General features: G+C 40.1%; 1 protein-coding gene across 3 annotated transcripts in view; it reads right to left on the bottom strand.

Moving 5' to 3' along the window:
- Gprk2 (G protein-coupled receptor kinase 2) overlaps positions 1–21192 on the bottom strand; it is a 34520-nt gene extending 13328 nt beyond the window's left edge. For all 3 annotated transcript variants that reach the window (XR_013010566.1, XM_076439549.1, XM_076439550.1), the window contains exons 1-2: positions 20998–21192; positions 3138–3233 (exon numbers count right to left, since the gene is read on the bottom strand). Coding sequence is in view for 2 of the 3 variants with exons in the window: in XM_076439549.1 (XP_076295664.1) it covers positions 3138–3233; positions 20998–21049 (148 nt within the window). In the remaining variant the exon portion in view is untranslated. The remainder of the gene's footprint in view (positions 1–3137; positions 3234–20997) is intronic.
- Positions 21193–21337: the final 145 nt, after the last annotated feature.

Here is a 21337-nt window from a genome sequence, read left to right as displayed (position 1 = left end):
TCAAAATTTGTGCTTTTCTCCTATAAATTATGATGTATTTGGTATGTAATCCGGCAGATTTGTACCCGGGGCGGCTGCAAATCGAAGTTTCGATCCTGTAGGATTAATGATTCAGGAGCTATGCTTGCTGAAAGTTGAGGAATCTGCAGTGTTTTTGATAGGTAGAGGCGCCGCCATATTGGTTTGCCCCTCCCCCGACCCAATCATAACCAATTCGGTAAGCGGCGCACGACCGTCACTACCAATATGGCGGCGGCCTTACCTGTAAAACACTGCAGATAGCTCAACTTTCAGCAAGCATAACTCCTGAACCATTGATCCTACAGGATCGAAACTTCGATCTGCAGCCGTCCTGGATACAAATCTACTGGATTACGTACCAAATACATCATAATTTATAGGCGAAATGCACAAATTTTGAGTCCGATAAAGTAAACAGCCAATTTTTTCATCCGTGCACATATTATAATAAAAATTGCACGAGATTTAAATAAATAGAGCCTTGTCATTTCTATAAGTTAAAACACTTGAATAGCTTTTAGAGCTCGGTAGATTTAGTGTTAATATTCGATAATAAAGAATCATTTGAGCGAGCAAATAGCAAACGATTTAACGTCCAACAGGTAATGGAACAAGGTCTGACAATATTCCTCTAAATTTCAGCTCGGGCGGGCTGTTTGGAGACCGAGTCGTTGACGGGCGGTGGTGCGTCGATCCGTGAAGTGAATTCGATCGAGGAGGCTCTCGAAAGGCGAGAGATAGTTCCACCGCCTCCTGCGGCAGAACAACGATCGAGCATTACGGTTTAATTAACTGAGACAACAAAGCAAAATAGCTTCTTATCCGGGGCAGGAGACGCTCCTTCCTTGTCCCCGCCCACAGCATGCCTCTGTCTCCGTGGTCGTCTCCGTGAGATTCGCGGCGACGTGATTCAATAATCCGGGGCGAGGTCAACGATGGGGTCGCGCGTTGATTAACCACGAAATTCGCTGAACGGGGGCGGAGTCAGCGAGAGAGACTGCGAGAGAGATGTACAAGTAAAGAAACGAGTTTCATCCCGAGATACCGTGCCCCAGTTTCGGAAACGAGTCGAGTGACGGCTCGGAAAAATCGCGGACATCGCTCCTTTTTCGCGATCAACACCGCGGCGATTCGTCGAACGACTTTCGATCCGAGCTCGTACATTTCTATGACCAGCAGCCGCGCACAGTGGTCCGAACCGAGAAACTCAGTGATGTCTTGCCTAAAATGAGCTTTCTCTCGTATCGATATCTAATCAATAGACTGCAGATCTTTATGTGTTTGTTAAAAAATTTCAGAGATGCGTGAAAATTTGAGTCACGAGAAAGTTGTCTCAACCTTCCTTAAATTTGTGGTCCCCGTTTAATGTTGCCTTGCGTTCCTAATTTATTTTTAGCATAATAAACCCGCTAATTGGCCGAGTGCAAACATTCGCGGTCTACTTCAAGAGTTTCGGAGGGTCCTGCTAAGAAAATAAAAGTTTTACGAGGAATCCGGGGTAAAAGGAGGAACGACTTCTTCAGCCCCTATGGTATTTTTATGGTTGTCGGTCGAGCAGCGAGCGTCTTCAGGGTTTGAAAAGTATCGCGGTGCACGATCAGAACGAACCGCTCGGATTTATCGTGGTTCAAGTCGGATGAACTAATAGTCGTCTCGGCAAATACTACACGACTCGGATCGAATTCACGTTTTCAGTGTTTGCACGGCCTCCCAAGAGAATTTGCAGAGAGACTCGCTTGGATTACGTCTGATCATTTGGCGGCCCCTTTGAGGAACGGCAAATGCTTGTTCATTTGACGATACGTCGATCACTTTTCGCGTTATCTTTACCCAGAAACTCGTGAAAACAATATCATGTTTCATTTCACGGTTTAGGCCGATCTGTCGGTAGCTGGAACTATAAAACAATATTTGATAATCTTTTTCGAACAATATCTTGACCCGTATTCATTATTGAAATCAATAGTAACATTAATAATTGAGAATAATGGGCACTAGACAATTAAATGTAGAAAATTCTGCAAAAAATTTGCTGGGTCCACGTTGACCCGGTCGTCGACAGGGTGGCGAGATCAGATTCTTCGGATTTAAAGAGCAATACAAAGAACGCTGTCGATTTACAGAATGACAACAAAATAAGGAACGAAAAGATTTTGTAGGATTATCATTTTTGGTGGCGGACATTTTGAACAACCTGTAGATCGACAGAGAATCCATCGAACTGGTTCGACCGCCATATGCTCGATATTTTAATCAACGTGTCTGCTCGGGATGTAGTCTCTCGCTTTACCCCTCTCATCGGTGTCTACTTATTATCGTTATCACCGGCGGATTAGAATAGGAGGATTAAATAACGTAATGCCTGAATCGTCTCGTTAACGAACATGCTCGCTATTTATCGTAGGAATACACGTTTGGGAGACACAGGTGCGAGGATAGTTTGATTATGGTAGCAACGGCGAGTATTAGCGAACGCGTGTGGAGCATAATCCTTTGCCCCGTCTCCTAACGCTTCTGCCTACCGACTAGATTTGTTTAATAAACACGATATTTCGATGAAAATTTTGAAGAACCTATTTATTTTGATGAATCGCGATTTAGCTACGCCCATTGTCCCGCCCCTTAACGCTTCGTCCTGCCTACTGATTAGATTTTGTTAATAAACACGATACTTCGATGAAAATGTTGAAGAACGAATTTATTTTTATGAATCACGATTTAGCTACGCCCATTGTCCCGCCCAATGCTCCGCCCCTTAACGCTTCAGCCTGCCTACTGATTAGATTTTGTTAATAAACACTTTGTTAATAAACACGATGTGTCGATGAAAATTTTGAAGAACGATTCGACAACTGTCTTTTAACTCTGTGAATGTTTAATTTGATGAATCGCGATTTAGCCACGCCCATTGTCCCGTCCATTACGAGAAAAACAAGTTTGATAGTAATTCAAGATAAGATCTAGTGTCCTCTGCTGATTATGTTTTAGAAAAGTTTCAGAACTGTTTGATGGTGTCTGTTGGCCCACCCCTAATTCATTGCTCCGCCCAGAGTATTACGAGAAAGCGAGAATTTTCGGAGCGATATAAAATTGTTTAACAATGTGATGGGACTTACCCAATTTATCTTTTAGGCCGATGCACTGGGAGATATGGGGGAACTGAAGTATCTTCCGCCATTTTTTGCTCTTACCCTTGTTGCTGTCACCACCCCCTGGAAACAAATGAAAAGCAATTTAATGATGAACGAAACATCGAGCCCTTGTTTCTCGTAATTAATTTCTCATCGATCGAACGGTTTCGCCCGTACTCGTTCGAATGTTGTTGTAGTTAGTGTGGTTCGATTGTGTCTGCTCGCGCGTGCCAATGGATCTGTTCAAGGATCCACGGGCCACGTGATCACGGTTTTAACATCTGAAACCATTTTTACGCTACCACCATTCGTTGGTGTCACTGCGACACGCAATCTATTTCTATGGAGCGATAACACAAAGCATCCTGCGTCTCTAGCGAACAGAAATTTCCATTTTATACAAATACAATCAATCGAACAATGTTGGCCACAGCAGCGGCTCGCTCTTAACACAATCGGCTCGATAAACAATCGCAGTTCGAGGAAAGACTTGATGGGAAAGCTATTTCAATCTCGATTGAAACGCAGCGGCATCCGTTTCATAGAAAAATAAAATCCGATAGTTTCAACCCCTTTCTGCAGAATTTTCTGAAAAATTGCATTCGTCAACAAACAACAAAATTTGTCTATCAAACGAGCAGAGACATCGAAAGGGAGAGGGAAGAAGGAAGTTGATAACGAAACAGACAGTCAATTTTTGGCGAACGGGTACACGCGAACAGAAACGGTTTCGCGGATAATCAATACGCGGCCGGGCGTAGTTGAAAATAGTTTTCAAGTTCGCCTAACCGCAGGTGAAGTGGTTCCGTATTGCGAACCCGTAATTATTAGTTCTCGCAGTTTCGACGAAGCTGAAGTTTGAAGACCGTGCACCGCCACTTCGGCTGTTAAGGGAGCCACTCCGATACAATTTAAACTGATAAAAACGTATCAACATTTTAATGGCTCGTTTAATCCACGAACTGTTTCGGCTCCAGTCGAAGTGCAACATTTTTCTCCAACACTGTCTCTAATTAAGCTTCCAATTATGAGCACGAGAGAATGTGGAGTTTTATGCAGAACAAGGGTCACTTAACCCCTTGCAGTCGGAGCTACTTTAACTTCAATGAATGTATAGGTACTGCACACTACAACATGATAATAGATAACGATAGACCAATCGTGCTTCTCTTGCGACTCGACACTGCATCCATAATATTCATGAAATTCATACGATTCATAAAATCCGCAGTCTAGTCCCCTGTTTCTTAATCAATCCTTAACTCTTTGCAGTCGGAGCTACTTTAACTTGAATGAATGTCTAGGTACTGCACACTACAACCTGATAATAAATAATGATTGACCAATCGTGCTTCTCTTGCGACTCGACACTGCATCCATAATATTCATGAAATTCATACGATTCATAAAATCCGCAGTCTAGTCCCCTGTTTCTTAATCAATCCTTAACTCTTTGCAGTCGGAGCTACTTTAACTTGAATGAATGTATAGGTACTGCACACTACAACGTGATAATAAATAATGATTGACCAATCGTGCTTCTCTTGCGACTCAACACTGCATCCATAAGATTCATGAAATTTGTACGATTCATAAAATCCGCAGTCTAGTCTCCTATTTGAAAATAAAACATTTCTTCGGACCTAGAATAATTCCATTCCCGAGTTGGGCAAAAATTTAATCAACGATTGACGAATAAATTTCTACTTTAATCGTTAATCACAATTAACAATTAATCTCCTAGTTTAGTTGTTAAGTGCGATTAACGATTGAAGAAGAAATTTATTCGTCAATCTTTGATTAAATTTTTTCCCAACTCTGCAATGGAATTATTCTAGGTCCGAAGAAATGTTTCATTTTCAAATAGGAGACTAGACTGTGGATTTTATGAGTCGTATGAATTTCATGAATTTTATGAATGCAGTGTTGAGTTGCAAGAGAGACACGATTGGTCAATGATTATTTATTTTATCATGTTGTAGATTAAATACTTATTAATCGTTAATTGGGAATAACTGTTAAATTTCTACTTTAGTCGGTTATTGCGATTAACAAATTACGTTTCTTTCAATTGTAATCGTCAATCAGGTAATTGATTAATGATTAATTGCTGAAATTTCGAAATGAAATACGGAATCAAAACTACATGAATACTGAAAAAAATGTAAACTGAGTTTAGGTGCATTGTCATTTGGTCTATAACACAAACTCTGTGTACGTGCTTTTATGTTTTTTTTTTTGCGATGATTTCTTTTATTCATCAACGATTGACGATTAACTTCATCAATCAATGGAATCAGTTTCCGATTTTCCGACGATTTCTTTTTTTAATCAACGATTGACGATTAACTTCATCAATGATTACCTTTTTCAATCGTACACATTAATCAATCAATCTTGATTAAAACTTTAATCGATTCATGACCAACTCTGTTCCATTGTATATGACTTTTTCCATTTTATGGATATGAAATTGATATAATACCTCATACAATACTGAAATGTGTAGTAATCGATCTGATAGCAACATATTTAATAAAGTAAATAATACTGTATAACGGAATAACACTTTTTAGTGGTGACTCGAACAAAAGGGTCAAAAGATTAACGCGTTAAAAAAGGATATTTGAATTTCCTCGTCACTGCAGATTGAAATCTCACCTACGAATCGCAGATAAAAGCTCCATTTCAACGACTCGCAATTCCGCGCGATGTAGAATGTAGATGGTCCGAGAACCTCATTTCATCGGGGCCGGCGGCAGCATCGACAAAAGAATCTCATCTTCGATTTATTCCTACGTCGGTAGGTGTTGTCACCCTGTTCGCGGCGCGAATTACGGCGCAGCCTGCGTGAAACTCGATTGTATAAGTGGGTTAACGTCGTCTTTCGTTCGTCGCGATTCAAGCGCACATGCTCCAATCGGCTTTCAGAGCTTCCGAAGGATGCTTGCTCTCTCCCTGTGAACAGCCGCGCCGACACGAATCCGGGGCCTGTGCGGGGGTGCAACGAAATTTTACAGACGTTAAACAAAGCCTTACTTCCTCTCCTCCGAGAACATCTTCTACCTTCGTGCGCCCAGAAACCTGTAAACTTTGTTACGATTTTTTTTACTGTTCCCCCATTTTGCGTTTTACAATTCTCCCTCCTCTTCTCATTTCGCTGCAAATGAATCGCAGACGTTTATTTTGTTTAGATGTTTTTTCATGCTTCTCTGGCGAAGTGTTCCGGTAGAGTGTTTGCAAAAGTTGTGCTTCTCGTCGATCATTCATGCATAATTGCTACACTCTCTCTCTCTCTCTTGCGGATTTTATGCATTTATTATAAAAATTTTATAAAAAAGAATTAAACCGACTTCGAAAAAACGTATCATACTAAAAAATGCACTAAAAAGTATGAAATAATTTCCATTCAATTTATGTGAATACACACGGACTTAAATACAATACAATCTTTTCGGAAGCGGCGCAAAATTGAAAATTTTCCAAATGACAGGTGTTGCTGATTATGATTTCATTGTAGATGTGGGAAGACGTTCGAAGAATTTCAGAATATTGTTATACGTTCTCTTCAATGTATAGGGTTGACCGAAAGTTCGTAGCGTTTTTAAATTAATATTCAAAGATATTAAGATGTTTACTTATGGGTTTATTCAACAATACTATGTACCTCGAAAATAACGATTTTGATATTTCGACTTATCTTGTCTAATGACTTATTTGGCATTAGTCATTGTACAACGTGTGGTCTATTTCTTCAATGTTATTATTTGAAGACTGACGGGGTTCATCTTTAACAATACATATCGTAAATATTACATTGAATTCATTCAGTTGAAAACAACGTGATGTGAAATAACTGATAAACTCATTTGTTAATGAGTTTCAAAATAAGGGTAAATAAAACTTTTTCTGGAACCATAGTTTGAAAGCGGATTTTCGTGCTTCTTGGTACAGCAGAATCACGAAAAATCCTGTTAACAAGCTTTCGCTGGATGAAGCGTTAACACGTAATATTTTCAGCACGTTCTCCGAATCGCCGAGATGAAATTTCCGAGGCCGGGATTTCTATTTTACTTTTTAATTGGCGAGGTCCTCTCGTCCGGGATCTACGCGAAACTAGATTCTGCAAGTGGGTTAACATCCTCTTTCGTTCGCGGCGATTCGAGCGCACATACTCCAATCGGCTTTCAACTTTCGAAGGATGCTCCGTCTCGTCATCGTGAAGAGGGAGAGAGAAAGAGATAGAGGGATGCGGGGGTGTAGGGGATGCAGGAGGGTAGTAAAAGAGGGGGACGAAATTTCCTCGAAACGCGTCCGTCATCGATCGCCGCCGAGTAAAAAGGGCAAGGAGCCGGGAAAGCGGAGAATGTCGCCACGGTTTTCGCGGATCCGTGAGCAACTGATTACATTTCCGCGACCGTGTGCACTCGCTCATCCGATCTACTACCGGAAGCCCGAAGGGTTCGCTCCCTTTCCCCACGTTTTACCGAGGGTTCGACCGAAGGGTCTCGCCAAATTCGCCGCTTGGATAAGACGCGGGCATGATTCAGAAGCCACGTCAGAAAATTAGCGATACTCTCTGCACGTTATTCCGATGGAAATCGCTTTTTAAAAGCGACTCCTGTTTCAACCCCAAAATCAAACTGCAGACCATCTTCAACATCTAAACATGAGCCTTTAGGAATACTTCTAAGAACAACTACGGAGTGAAAAATTGCGGTTCCGGCTAAACTTTACTTTGCCGGACTCAAAATTTGTTCCTCTCTCCTATAAATTATCATGTATTTGGTATGTAATCCAGTAGATTTGTACCTGGGGCGGCTGCAGATCGAAGTTTCGATCCTGTAGGAACAATGGTTCAGGAGTTATGCTTGCTTAAAGTTGAGCAATCTACAGTGTTTTTGACAGGTAAAGGCGCCGCCATATTGGTTTGTAGTGACGACTGCAAGCCGCTTACCGAGCAGAACCGCCGGTCCTTGCCCCCACCCACACCTAATCACCAACCAACTCGGTAAGCGGCGCGCGACCGTCACTACCAATATGGCGGCGGACTTACCTGTCAAAAACACTGCGGGTTGCTCAACTTTAAGCAAGCATAACTCCTGAACCATTGATCCTACGGGATCGAAACTTCGATCTGTAGCCGCCCCGGGTACAAATCTACTGGATTACATACCAAATAGATCATAATTTAAAGAGCAGCCCTTAACTTTATTGCACCTTTTGCTCACAACGAAATATTAAAAAACGGCAGAGTTATTCGCTGTTTTTAAAAAATTGAACCGTTTGACGTGGAAAATGTTCTTCGATCTCAAAGTACAGCATAAAAGATTTTCTCATAAATTCCGAACGTTCCCAAAAAACATGTATAAACGTATGGACAAAGTCACACAGTTCGAAACGTTTTGTTCAGTTACTGAAAAAGAAATGATAAACGTCCGAGCCCCTTGAGCATCGCAAAAATAACAGTCCTCGTTCGGATTCAGCGCGATTTTTACGACAATCCACGGCCGAATAAATAACCGCATTCACGAGAGCATCTTCGCAATCTCGGAAACAGCGGAATAAAAAATCCGGAGGCGGCCATCGTTGCGACGCATCCGGCAGTTCCGTCGTTAAATAAAAACCGTCGTGCCATTATTTGAGCGAAACTGGGTCCATAAATCTGCCGGGGGAAGTCATGCGAATTGAGACGCATCAGTGCAACAGCGTAGCAGATCGATTCTCTTTTTCTGCGGCGACTTTTTAAGCTTCTTACGCGTGCAGCGTGTCCTTGGAGTATTGAAATGACGTTCGTGGTAATAAAAGAGTTACGAGCTAAATCGAGAAAATCGATCAATCAAGCAGGTTACAGTCGTCAGTGTTTCCTTCTTGTTGTTAACGGTATGAATAAATGAGATTTCTGTTGTATTATTAGAGAGCGAGAGAGGGGCGTGGCCGCGAGCTGAATTTTATTTATTAACCCGCACGGAGAGAGAATCGCGGCTAGTTGGAAAATTTGAAATTTCCGAGATTTTCCTCGGCGAAAATAGGAACGGTACTCGGGAGAGCCGAGTGTCTAGCACACGGGGGAAAGTATTCGAGAAAATAATCGCGGTAGGTCTCGCACGGAATGCACGGTTCATTCATCTTTAAAGCGTCATAAACGTATTACGGCATCGCAGCCAATGGCGTGGCGCTTCTAGCCCGAATACATTTGCAAATTAATGAACGAAGTTAATTCTGGGACCGCTCGGCTCCTCGATGGCCTTTGTCGGACACAAAGCCGTGACTCGACGGCGACGTGGTCGTTGAAAAGATGGTGATGGTGATCGACCTCCCACCCAACAATTACAAAAAAATTACAACACATTTTTCGTCCTGCTAGAACGAAGCTATTGTCTCTCATCAAAAATATTAATACTAAATTCTATATTTTTTGTCTACTTGCTCTGTCCGGTTCCAGCATATTTAAGATGGCGGCGCCGCAACACGCCCACATTGAATAATTTGCAGTTTTCTAGTTGAACACTAGCTTCTTTTTAAATATTCAAGATATAAGAAATGTTTCAGTGTTTTGATAATTTTAATATACTGCTCTTGATGCAATAAAGCAACCAATAACAGATCTAATGATTTAATAGTAATAGTAGTTTTCCTATTTAATAATATCTAAAGAATATTCATAATATTATAATTATCAAAAATATATTGAAATGTTTCAATGGTGGTAATTTTCGATTGCTGTTCTTGATGCAATAAAGCAACGAATAACAATGGAACTATTTTCTTGAGTTTCTCAAAGTCGATGGAAGCGTGCAATATTATTAAATATCGTGATATTACAATTACAGAAAATATTAGAATATTTAGTTCGCAATATAACCTTGAGATGGAGTCCTGAAAAAGAATAAAACGATGGATAAGGAAATATGTCTCCGAGCCAATAATAGCGTGCAGCGCATAATGATCTTCCTATTTAACAGTAACTAAACAACCTTACGAAATATCTTCATATTTATAGTTGCTGAAGATATAGGAACATTCGATGCCCAATAACCTTCAGACGGAGTATTCGAGGAAACAAAACACGACGAATAAGACAGGCATATTTCTCTCGCAAACCAATAATAGCGTGCGATACGATATTGTCACCAATAATGTCCCTCGGAGCCATAAAGCTAGCAATAATAATAATAAGAGATACAACGACATCGTCCGGAGGCAGTGCACACACACCGCGCACACACGTATTTCCCCCGGTTTAATATTTCTTGCGCGAGCCGAAGTGCGTCAAGAGGAACGTGATCCTTCAAAAATAATCGTCGCGACTTTTCGAGCTCTCGCAAATGCAACCAGGTCACGTTTGCACCTAACGGTACGGCGAAGTGTGTGTATCATTGATCTCTTATTATTATCACGCGAACATCGCTTTTTAAAGCGGTTGCATGCGGTTTGTGTGGCTCGGGGTCGTCACTGCGATCATTCCCGCGGACGTCCGGGGAATACGTATTAAATGTATTAGGAAAGAAAGTCAATTTCTTTTTCATTTCAGTTTGTTGCAATTTAGGTTGAAGATGTTTATTTTTGATAAATACTAAAACATAACATTCGACACAATTCAGTACGATTTCTATTTATTCCAGATCTACAAAGGCTACTACCACACTGAGAATAAAATTACATTTAACTCCACATTCTTGAAATACGTCTAAAAACATTGCAAATTGATCAGCAAGTGTGTTGATCCACAGTGTGTCGAAATTTTCCTTTCTTTCGGAGCTGGTTCGAACAGCAAAGGCCGTTGGCGATTACGATGAAAACGGCGCCCGGACAATTAACCCGAACGGGTTCGTGGTTCTTACGTAATTTACAGCCGCCGCCGCGTTAACGTTCGTCCCGCTCTTATATATATTTATAATGTTCATGCGATTACAAGCCCATTGACGTCGTCCACGCATCACGCGAACACCCATTTACCTACTTTCGCAGCTCGCCACCACGCAACAGGCTCGCACGACGACCACGATCACAATTTTCGCTCGCAGAATTCCATGCTAATTAACATTCGTTTTTTTTTCTTTCTTCAACCCCTTTTCATCCCCACCCGTCGTCCCGTCGATTGCCCTAATGGCGCTGACACACACCTAGTTTCCCGAACGAAATCGATTTCGTCGTAGCGTCCCGATCACGCGAGCACGCGTTTTATTTGACCGATCGCGACAGTTCGTTATTTGTTATTCGCCGCATAGATTTTTCGCGCTTTACCGCGGTCGCGATCCGGCCGATTAAAAATGAAGTCGCAAGCCGGTAAGTCCGAGGCTGATTGCCGACGGCATTTATTATTTAACAGGCGACCGGTACGCCTCCGTAATTGTTGCATGAATATTTCGTGGATTAAATTGGGGCCGGATTGACATCCAATTAATGCTGGACGCGCGGAGAGGCTCGAGGACTGGCATGATCCATTTGCATCTTTTACTTTCGAGGTATTTCAAACGGAAATTACCGACCAATTAACGCGCTGCCATTATTCGGAGAGATTTAGTAATTATTAAACGTAAAACCAATTGGAAAATTTGTGCCGAACAGACAAACAAACGGACAGACAAGAAATCGAGCTAATAAAAACGTGGCGAAAATACCGTGTCCCACCCTGTTATCGGACACGAAGCAAACTTTTTAGAAATTAATAAAAATAACATGGAGAACCTTGTGTTACTTTATTTCGAAAAATAAAATTGATGTTCCCCTTTGTATAGAAAACAAGAGTATTGCAATAATTTTTTCTTTAAGATATAGAAAACATCAGTTAGAAAATTTTTCGTTTCGCGCTATGGCATAAAAAAATTAATTATTTAATTTGTTATCAAATTTCTTATGTCCGGTAAATAGGACCAAAACTTCGTTAATATTTCTCTATTACTTTTTAGCAAAATTGTCGCGAGGAATTTGACGATACAGAAAAAAGGCTGATAATCAATAGTTTATTACAATTAATGCAAAATAAATTACGAAATGCCTTCAAATTAATAAAAAATTTCCAACAATTATTTAATCTACGATAACTGAAATCCTCCGGCAGCTTTTAGAAAGAATTGTCACGTAAATGTACCGAAGTGTCCATTTCTAACCTACCCAGGTTGATAATCAGTAGTTTATTACAATTAATGCAAAATAAATTACAGAATACCTTCAAATGAATAAAAAAAGCTCCCAACAACTTTTTAATCTACGATAACTGAAATCCTCCGGTAGCTTTTAGAAAGAATTGGTCACGTAAATGTACCGAAGTGTCCATTTCTAACCTACAGGAAAAAAGTGACATAGATGATACAATCAAGTCATTCTCCATCAACATGTTTCGCCAACAAAAAGCGTGATCGATCAGGAATAATAACACTAGTTTTATAGTGCCAATAATGATAACGGTCCGTTTTTTCGAACGGATAGATAAATGTATTTACAAGGCAAAATGATACGTTTAAACGGAACTATTAATTTTGTTTACAGTTCCATAGTACTATTTTCTTACATCGTTCCGCGACTTTACGCAGTGACGTAATATTACGTCAATGGTAGCCGGACGTATTTAAACGAAACGAGCCAAAGAAACCATCGTAAAATTGTTTCCATTTTTCGCTGATTGAATCGAGCGCGAACAGATTTAATAATTAAATCAGTCGGCCCGGTCCTCGAGCCGACGTCGACTGAAATCATTTTCGAAAATGATTTTCAACGAGAAAATTGATTTTCAATGTACCCGTGGCACACGTGCACTTGTGCTTGCGGCGAGTAGAAACGACAGGCAATGAACAGATACTATAGCGAAGTCCTATCGAATCATAATGTTCCTCGAAAATGAAGCGGGCTTCCGTAAAATTTTATTTCTTCTTTCTTTTTGGTATCTCCTTCTGCGATGTACACGGTGTGCCAAGTGAATAATTATTACTAATAAATAAAAATAATAAATAATAATAATTCATTAGTAATTTTTCGTGTAGAGAGATGGCATTGCTTCTATTTGTTATTACTAGACAGCGGATCTTTATGCATTTATAGCGAAATTGAGTAGATGTAATTCAAAAGTGTAGGAGAATATTAAAAATTAAAGACGCACAGTGGCCCACAAAAGTGTTCGTATACAACTTGTATTGGGTTGGCAACTAAGTTCGTTCGGTTTTTTGTGATTTATTGCAATGTAAAAAACCGAACGAACTTATTTGCCAACCCAATATAAAGTATTAGGTTGTCCCAAAAGTTTCTTCCGGAATGTGATCCTTTAATATTGCTAAATAAATATTAGATTGCCCAAAAGAGTTGGTTTTCGATGCATGCACATAATGCAAATTCATATTAAGAAGTACTAAAATATTAACATAAAGATTATCGTATTGTTTGTATTTATTTAGCGACATTAAAGGAACACATTCTGGAAGAAACTTTTGGGACAACCTAATATATACGCTCCGAAAATTTCATTGAAATTGGTTTACGAGGTATAAACGATTAAAAGTGGTGAAAGAATGTCTTAAATAAAAAATCGCAATTTCACCACTTTTGATCGTTTATAACTCGTAAACCAATTAATCAATTGCAATGAAATTTTCGGAGCGTATATAATTTATACAAGTTGACCAAACAAATCATTCAAATTTTCGTTATTGGCCCAGCTAAAAAAGTCGTAAAAATCAATTTTTACTATTGTTTTTCACGATTCCGACCAAATGCATTTTTTCAACATACTTTTTAGACGTCATTAACTAAACTAATTCTTCTAGCCTTACAGAGAAACTGAAGTCGTTTGGTCCATTCATAAAAAAGTTATTCTGGTTTAAAGTGTGTGTGATCAGTTTTGCTCCTATATGCTTTCTCATTTATTAAAATTATTGAGGAAAGAGATAATATTGCACTATGCAAGTGGCCCATTTATTAGGTTGGAGGGAAAGGTCTGTCGTATTTTAAATAACCAGGTAATTTTGTTTGTAAAACATGATTTGACAAGTTGTTACAAATAATGGAAATTATATCATCAAATATTTTTATAAATCGATCCAAATGTTTTCCTGAAAACACGACAGAACTTTGCGATATTAAACTTAACAAGTGGCCCGACAAATACGAAACTTCCCCGAAGATAACCGGGAAATTCTATCGGCGCTGCACACAATGCAGTATTTTCACGAATTTATTCGCCGGGGTGGAAATTACAACGGCCATTGGTGCGTCGCGTCGGCCCGGTCCAGGCCCGCCCCGGCCCGACTCTGCGCTTCGCTCTGCTCCGTTCTACTCGGTCGTCATCAGCTTCTATGCAAATGGCTTAATGGGAACGCGCACCGGCACAGAAGCCCAATTAAACCGCATACTTTACGTTATTACGTTCTTGCTCTTTGTATCGCGTGCAATAAAGCGAGTGAACCGTAGGATTGACACGCGTGCACGCCGGTAATTGCGGGCCTGGACGTCTACCCTCGGCCCGTAGATCCGTTCAGGAAGCGGTTTTTCTTTGCCTAAAGTCTAAAGCATCGTCCCGCAGTCGACGGACCCCGCCACGCCGAATACTAATTAGCCTAACTTTTAATAGCGAACCGATCGGGGAAGTTTCAGCCGTGAACTTTCAGTTTCCGGCGTATTGTAATCAAAATCGTTCGAGACATGTACGAACATGCTCTTTCAGATTAATTTTTAACTCCTCAATCATTGGGCATTAAAATGATTGAACATTTTTAGCGTAGTAACTTTATTGCTATTCTCAACCAGAGAATGGCACTTCCCGGAAATTGCAGAAATTCACAGAAGTCGTGGGTATGCCGTAAATTGTGTTCTTTTCTCAGAATTCTGGTATCTTTCAAACCACGTTCAAATGAAGATTGACTATCAGTGCCATTCGTGGAAAATATTGACGAAGTATTGACGAAGTATTGATGAAGTATTGAACAGGAGATTGTGCAATTTCGAATGTCCGACAGACTTCAGAAAATTGACTGGTGATTATGCAAAAAAAAAAAGCATCGATCAAAGGCACCGAGGCAATTACCGGGAGTGAATCAGTTGTTTTTTCCCATCGATTTTCTCTAATCACGACCTCGGTGTGCCAATGTTCACAAGCTATAACCGAAGTAATTGTTGAAACCTGTTTCAAGTATCTGAACGCCTGGAAAATGAAACGACTAGCGCCGTGTCATAAGAAAAGAAAAACAAAAACCAATAAAAGTGCAGTTTTAGCGATTTCACGCGAGCCAATCATTTTATTGAGCAGCCTGTCACGTGTGACAAAACTGTCTCACGACTTCAGCAATTGTTCAACAAAAAAAATCAATCCAGTCGGTCCAGCGGTTTTACCACTCTGTGGAAATAGATTCTTGAATTTTTTAACTGTCTCCAATGTTTCAAATTGCGCCATGTCATTGTCATAAATGCATATTAAAATACACAAAAAAAAATCCATGATCTACAATCTACACATCACGACAAAAATGGCTAAAAATCTGACAGAACAAATGCCCGAAATTCTCACGAAACAATGCGAAATAGTCAGCTTTAGTTTTCCCGGCAGATCAAAAGCGTGGCAAAGACTAAACATTCAGCACGGCTAATCCGGCAGCGAATGCACTTAATGCACCTCTGGCGGGTCCGTTTGAAAAACGTATCGGGGATGCAGCGAAGACACGTGTTCGCCCGGTCGCTCGTAAAACTGGCCTGTATATTCGTAATCCGAGCGTCGTCGGCTAATTGCGAAGAAATAGTCGGACGATAAACGTTGCCGGAGGAAAAGCGAGAGCGTATCTGGGTGAGAAAGCTTTGAGGCGCCGCTAAGAATCGCGGTTATTTCAATCCGGCCGTCCAATATATCAATTAGGATACGAGCAAAGGACAGCGATACGACCGGTAGTCTCTTTTTACGCGATGTCTTTACTCGCGAGCGTTTAATCCCGTGCCACGCATCGCCCGAGCATGATTCTTGCCGCAAGAATCGTTTCTGCATTGTTTCCGACGAAACATTTCTCCTTGTAGATACCTCGAGCTGGAGTCGCCAGATTAAGACTTGTTTACCACTCTACCCTTCCCCCTCTACGACGTTGTTCCCCCACTTTCCGGCGGCGAGCATCCCCACGCTTGTCACAATGTCACGTGACTAATTTGAGCCTTGCTGCCTCGACTATTATAATCGATCCTGGTTGTTGCAAATACTTCAACAAACTCTGTGCAAAGTTCGAACTGGATCGGATAACGGGAAAATGTGCCTCAAATGGGTTAAAATGATAATTTTATATTATTATAATTAAAATATGATTGGGTAAACTTTACTTTACCGAACTCAAAGTTCGTGCCTTTCTCCTATAAATTATGATGTATTTGGTATGTAATCCAGTAGATTTGTACCCGGGGCGGCTGCAGGTGGAAATTTCGATCCTGTAGGATCAATGGTTCAGGAGTTATGCTTGTTTAAAGTTGAGCAATCTGCAGTGTTTTTGACAGGTAGAGGCGCCTCCATATTGGTTTGTAGTGACGACCGCGAGCCGTTTATCGAGCAGAACCACCGGTCCTTGCCCTCTCCTCTCCCGACCTAATCACAACCAACTCGGTAAGTGGTGGCGCCATTACCTGTCAAAAACACTGCAGATTGCTCAACTTTAAGCAAGCATAACTCCTGTATTTATTGATCCTACAGGATCGAAACTTCGATCTGCAGCCGCCCCGGGTACAAATCTACTGGATTACATACCAAATATATCATAATTTATAGAAAAAAGGCACTTTTGAGTCTGGTAAAGTAAAGAGCAGCCAAATGATTAATTCTGATCCTAGGGTGGCTCTTGATTTCGACTTCTGAATTTCTTTTACGGCACCGCCAGAGTTGTTGCAAATAATTCGAAAAAAAATTTGTGCAAAGTTTGAGCTCGATCGGACAACGTGAAAACGTGCCCCACATGGGTTAAACATTAAAATGATTAATTTAATGCTCATAAAATCGTTATTCTTGAATATTTTCTAAACGATTTTATGAGCGCGAGATCTCAAACTATGCACAGATTCTTTTTAATTATTTGAAACGACTCTGGGAGGCGCTGTAAAAGAAATTTTGACAAAAATCTTTGTCAAGAGTAAATAAGAGCCACCCTACTGGATCCGCTATAATCGCCCCGGGATCGTTAGAACAGAAAACACCACCAAAGTCCAACCCTTCACGGTGAAAGGATTAAGGCGAATTTAGACCTTCCACTTTTAGATGTACACCCCGGACGATTCACCGAACTGCTGAAGCAAGAAGGTGCTTAGACTCGCCCCTTTTTGTTTCTTACACTTTTTCCGGGACACCCTGTAGAAAAGGCGTCTCTTTTGTCAATGAAGCTGTCGGTTCCCCATTGACTAGAAGAACGGCTAAATTTAGACGTTTTCCGGGGACCTCGCTCCCTCGACGAAGATTTAAGAGCTCTTGACCCCGAGACCGTGTTAAAAGTGCTCCATTGCACGGTTACGTATCGGGAAGTGTCACTCCGGGTGCGCGGAGCAGAAAATCTTCGGATTGCACTCACATATGTGCCCATAATTATGAAAGTGGTCTAATTGTAAGTAATATTTATATTTCTTGTTTCGTGATATTTAAAGGAAAAGGATATTAACACTGAATGAATTCCATATAATGGTAGAGCAATTTTTTGTGGCGCCTCAGAGTCACCATACGAGTGCTAAGGGTTAAATTTTTACTTGGACCACTTTCATAATTAATATTTACATATTAACCCTTTGCATTCGGAGATATTTTAACTCGAAAATGAAACATTTCTTGCGACCTAAAACATTTCCATTCTCTATGATTTCTTAAAATTTGGTGGACATGAAATTGATATAATACCTCGTACAATATTTAAATGTTAAGTAATATCGATTAGGTACCAACATATCTAATAATGTGAACAATATTTTAATTAATGGTACCGCGATTTTTAGTGGCGCCTCGGAGCAGAGTCAATTACACAATTGAATTACATTGTATTTCAATTATATGTATAGTAATTCAATTACGTCGTAACTGAATTACATAATTCAAATCTTTCAATTAATTCAATTACTAAGTATGAGATGTGTAATTGAAATCCAATACAATTAAAATACAGCGTTCCAAATTATAGCCCAGAACTTTGAAGAACTGCGATATATGTAATTTTGTTTTTCTTTCATATACTTGTTTGCTGTCTATGATACTCCTTCATAATACGTAACGCGATTTTATGATTGTACTCCAATTGCAATTACGAATTACATTGTAATCTAATTACACATAGTATTTTATAATTGTACTATAATTGCAATTACGAATTACATTGTAATCTAATTACACATAGTATTTTATAATTGTACTCCAATTGCAATTACGAATTACATTGTAATTAAATTGAACGAAGATATGAATTATAAATTGCAATATGCCTGAATTACAACGTAATTCAATTACTTTGTAATTATAATTCATGGAGTAATTCAATTGTAATTGTGCACAACTCTGTCTCAGAGTCACCATTCGAGTGCTGAGGGTTAAATAAAATTAATTTCAAATTACCACGATCAAGGATCGCCTCTCCTCCCTTGGAGGTAGCCTAAAGATCATGAACGCGTGAAATTCGGCAAGTGTTTCACTAGAAAATGTCGCGAGATTTGTCCAGACGGACTGCGACGCTGCAACGAGACATCATTTGCGTAATTATTGCGCACAATTTCCACGGAATTCCCACAATTCGCAGAGCGTGGGCGGGTGTCGCAAATGAGGGATCCTGAGAGACGGTCAGAGAACTTGTTGATCAAAGGGTGTTTCGTAATGCTACTTCGTCCAACGAATGAATTCCCTGGGCTTTTTGTAAGCGGTTCGCGTGCCCCGAGTTACATAATTATTTCCCATTTATGTTTCTACCCATTCTTCTTTCACCGTTTCATATCGATTTCTCTTGCAACCGCAGAAATACAGGGCTGAACTTCATAGCAGGGTTAGGTGGATCTGGCGCAGTTGTAAGCACAACGGGAATGAAAGAGAGAGAGAGAGAGCGAATGAATGACGACAATGTTGCAGAGGAATTACGTAACCGCGATATGGGGCAAGAAGACACCTGAAACGGCATTACCGGCGGAGAAAATGTTATCTTTCAATTCCTAACGATAACGCGACGTCACGCGAAGCTTTACAATTGCAAGTCGAACGAATTTGTTAACCAGATAAAAAGAGTTACGACCGAGTTTAACTATCAACCAGTTTAAACACAGATACTTGTTGACTATTATTAGGTCGTCGGGCCAGTTCTGCGCGGCCGTTCCGTCCGCGTAAACAGTCTCCCGACGAGTTACCCAATCTAAATACTACTGTCAATGCTGATTTGTAGTCCGAACGGATCGAAGAACTGCCAATTCAACTTGGTTTTTGCGCATCGCGTTTCTCCGATTTTCTTCGCGCTGACAGTTCTCGCAGTCTACTAGTAGACTCCGGTTAGTAAGGATAACTTATTTCACTTCGACCAATCAGAAACGTCCACCTTCCGACTGCCTTCTTCCCTGTCGCGCATTGTATTAGATTGTAACAATAACAATAACTTTTTAATGCCTCGCCGTATCATTTTCTTTGCAGTTATACATATATATTGTTTTATAAACGTTACAAGACTGAAGTTATTTAGATTCTCCACAACTTTTATAATAATAAAGACTCGAATAAAGAAATTTATTGAATAATTTCTGATGGAAGCATCTTTTTATCATTTCAATAATTAAAAAATAAACAATGTGAAAGCAGTCATTTAACCGGTCGCAGTACGGCTAGTGGTAAACAGTCTTTGTCACCAAAAATGTCGTAGAAGAGAAAAGAAAATTTGCATTTTTGTATGGCTACATATATTTTAATGCTTTAATATTGATTACGAAGGAATCAAATTTTATTTCATTTAAAAAGACACGCGAAACATTTGTTAGACTTTGTTTGAAACCGGGGCCATAACTGTTATAACCAAAAAGAAAATAAGTCACAGAATAATAAGTATTTACTTCATCGACGAAAATCGTATTGTAACCGAAAATTTTCTCTTTTTGGTAAATGTTATCGTTGAGATAAATTCATTTCGATCACTTATAACAGTTATCAATGAGAGAAGTTCATTTCGATCGGTCATAACAGTTATTAATGAAGAAAATTCGTAATAGTTATTATTAAATAGTACAACTTTCAAATGGTAGACTATCAATTATTCCGTAAATTTTTTATTCGTAAAATTAATTGCTACAATCAAAATTTAATGTGATCAACAAAAACAGATCTCGTGTTGTTCTTATGGTCTGTTCATGCGTCTTGTTGTACGAAACCGTCTCAATGAATTTCACAGGCTTGCTCCATCCGAAAAGGAGCAAACAACTCAATAATTACAAGTGAAATCATCAGAAGTGATCATCGATAACTGTTATGAGCGATCGAAATGAACTTCTCTCATCGATAACTGCTTTGAGCAATCGAAACAGTTTTTCTTCATCGATAACAGTTACCGAGTAGGATCCAATTTTTTGGACACTAATAACTGTTACTTTTATTTGAATAACTAATTGAATTCTTTAATCAACTTGTTCTTCGATTTTTTTTTCTTTACATTTTGTGTACATGATCTTAACTCTCAATAACAATCAATTTTTTATTAACGATTTTTATCATAAAAAATTTTAGAATAACTGTTATTTTTGGTCCCTGGTTTAAAATCTGCATGACGAGTCTGGCTCGTTAAAATTCGGCAAGGTATTAATATCGGACTTTCTCGAGTCGTTAGAAGAATTAGTTGACTACGCTAGACAAAAACAGTTCCCGGGCCTGTCGTAGATGAAAAGAAGAGGGACTCACCTTCTCTCGCTTTCAGGTACACGGTGTTCGCCACAATGTTCTCCAACTCCATCAATTCCAGCTTGATCGGGTTTACGCGGCCGAAACGGGAGGGAGAAGCCTGGCGGCGTTTGTGGTCGGCCGATGGGGGTAGCGTCAGCAATCGCCTCGAGCGGAAGTCCGTTCGGCAGGTGTCTTTTTCCGGGGTTGACCACCCTGTCGGGCTCCGGCAGACCAGCTCCCATCTGCGGCCCCAGGACACCACTAGGACCGATCGGTCCCCCTTCACCGAGGACCAAGGACAACGGGAAGGACGTCGACAGGCGGCTGTCCGATCGAGTCGACTCGCTTTCGAGGTTCG

The sequence above is a fragment of the Lasioglossum baleicum genome, chromosome 15 (assembly GCF_051020765.1).
Source record: "Lasioglossum baleicum chromosome 15, iyLasBale1, whole genome shotgun sequence".
NCBI classification, from domain to species: Eukaryota; Metazoa; Arthropoda; class Insecta; order Hymenoptera; family Halictidae; genus Lasioglossum; species Lasioglossum baleicum.
The sequence above is the reverse complement of the archived record's forward strand: the minus strand, read 5'-3'. Positions and strand labels throughout refer to the sequence as shown.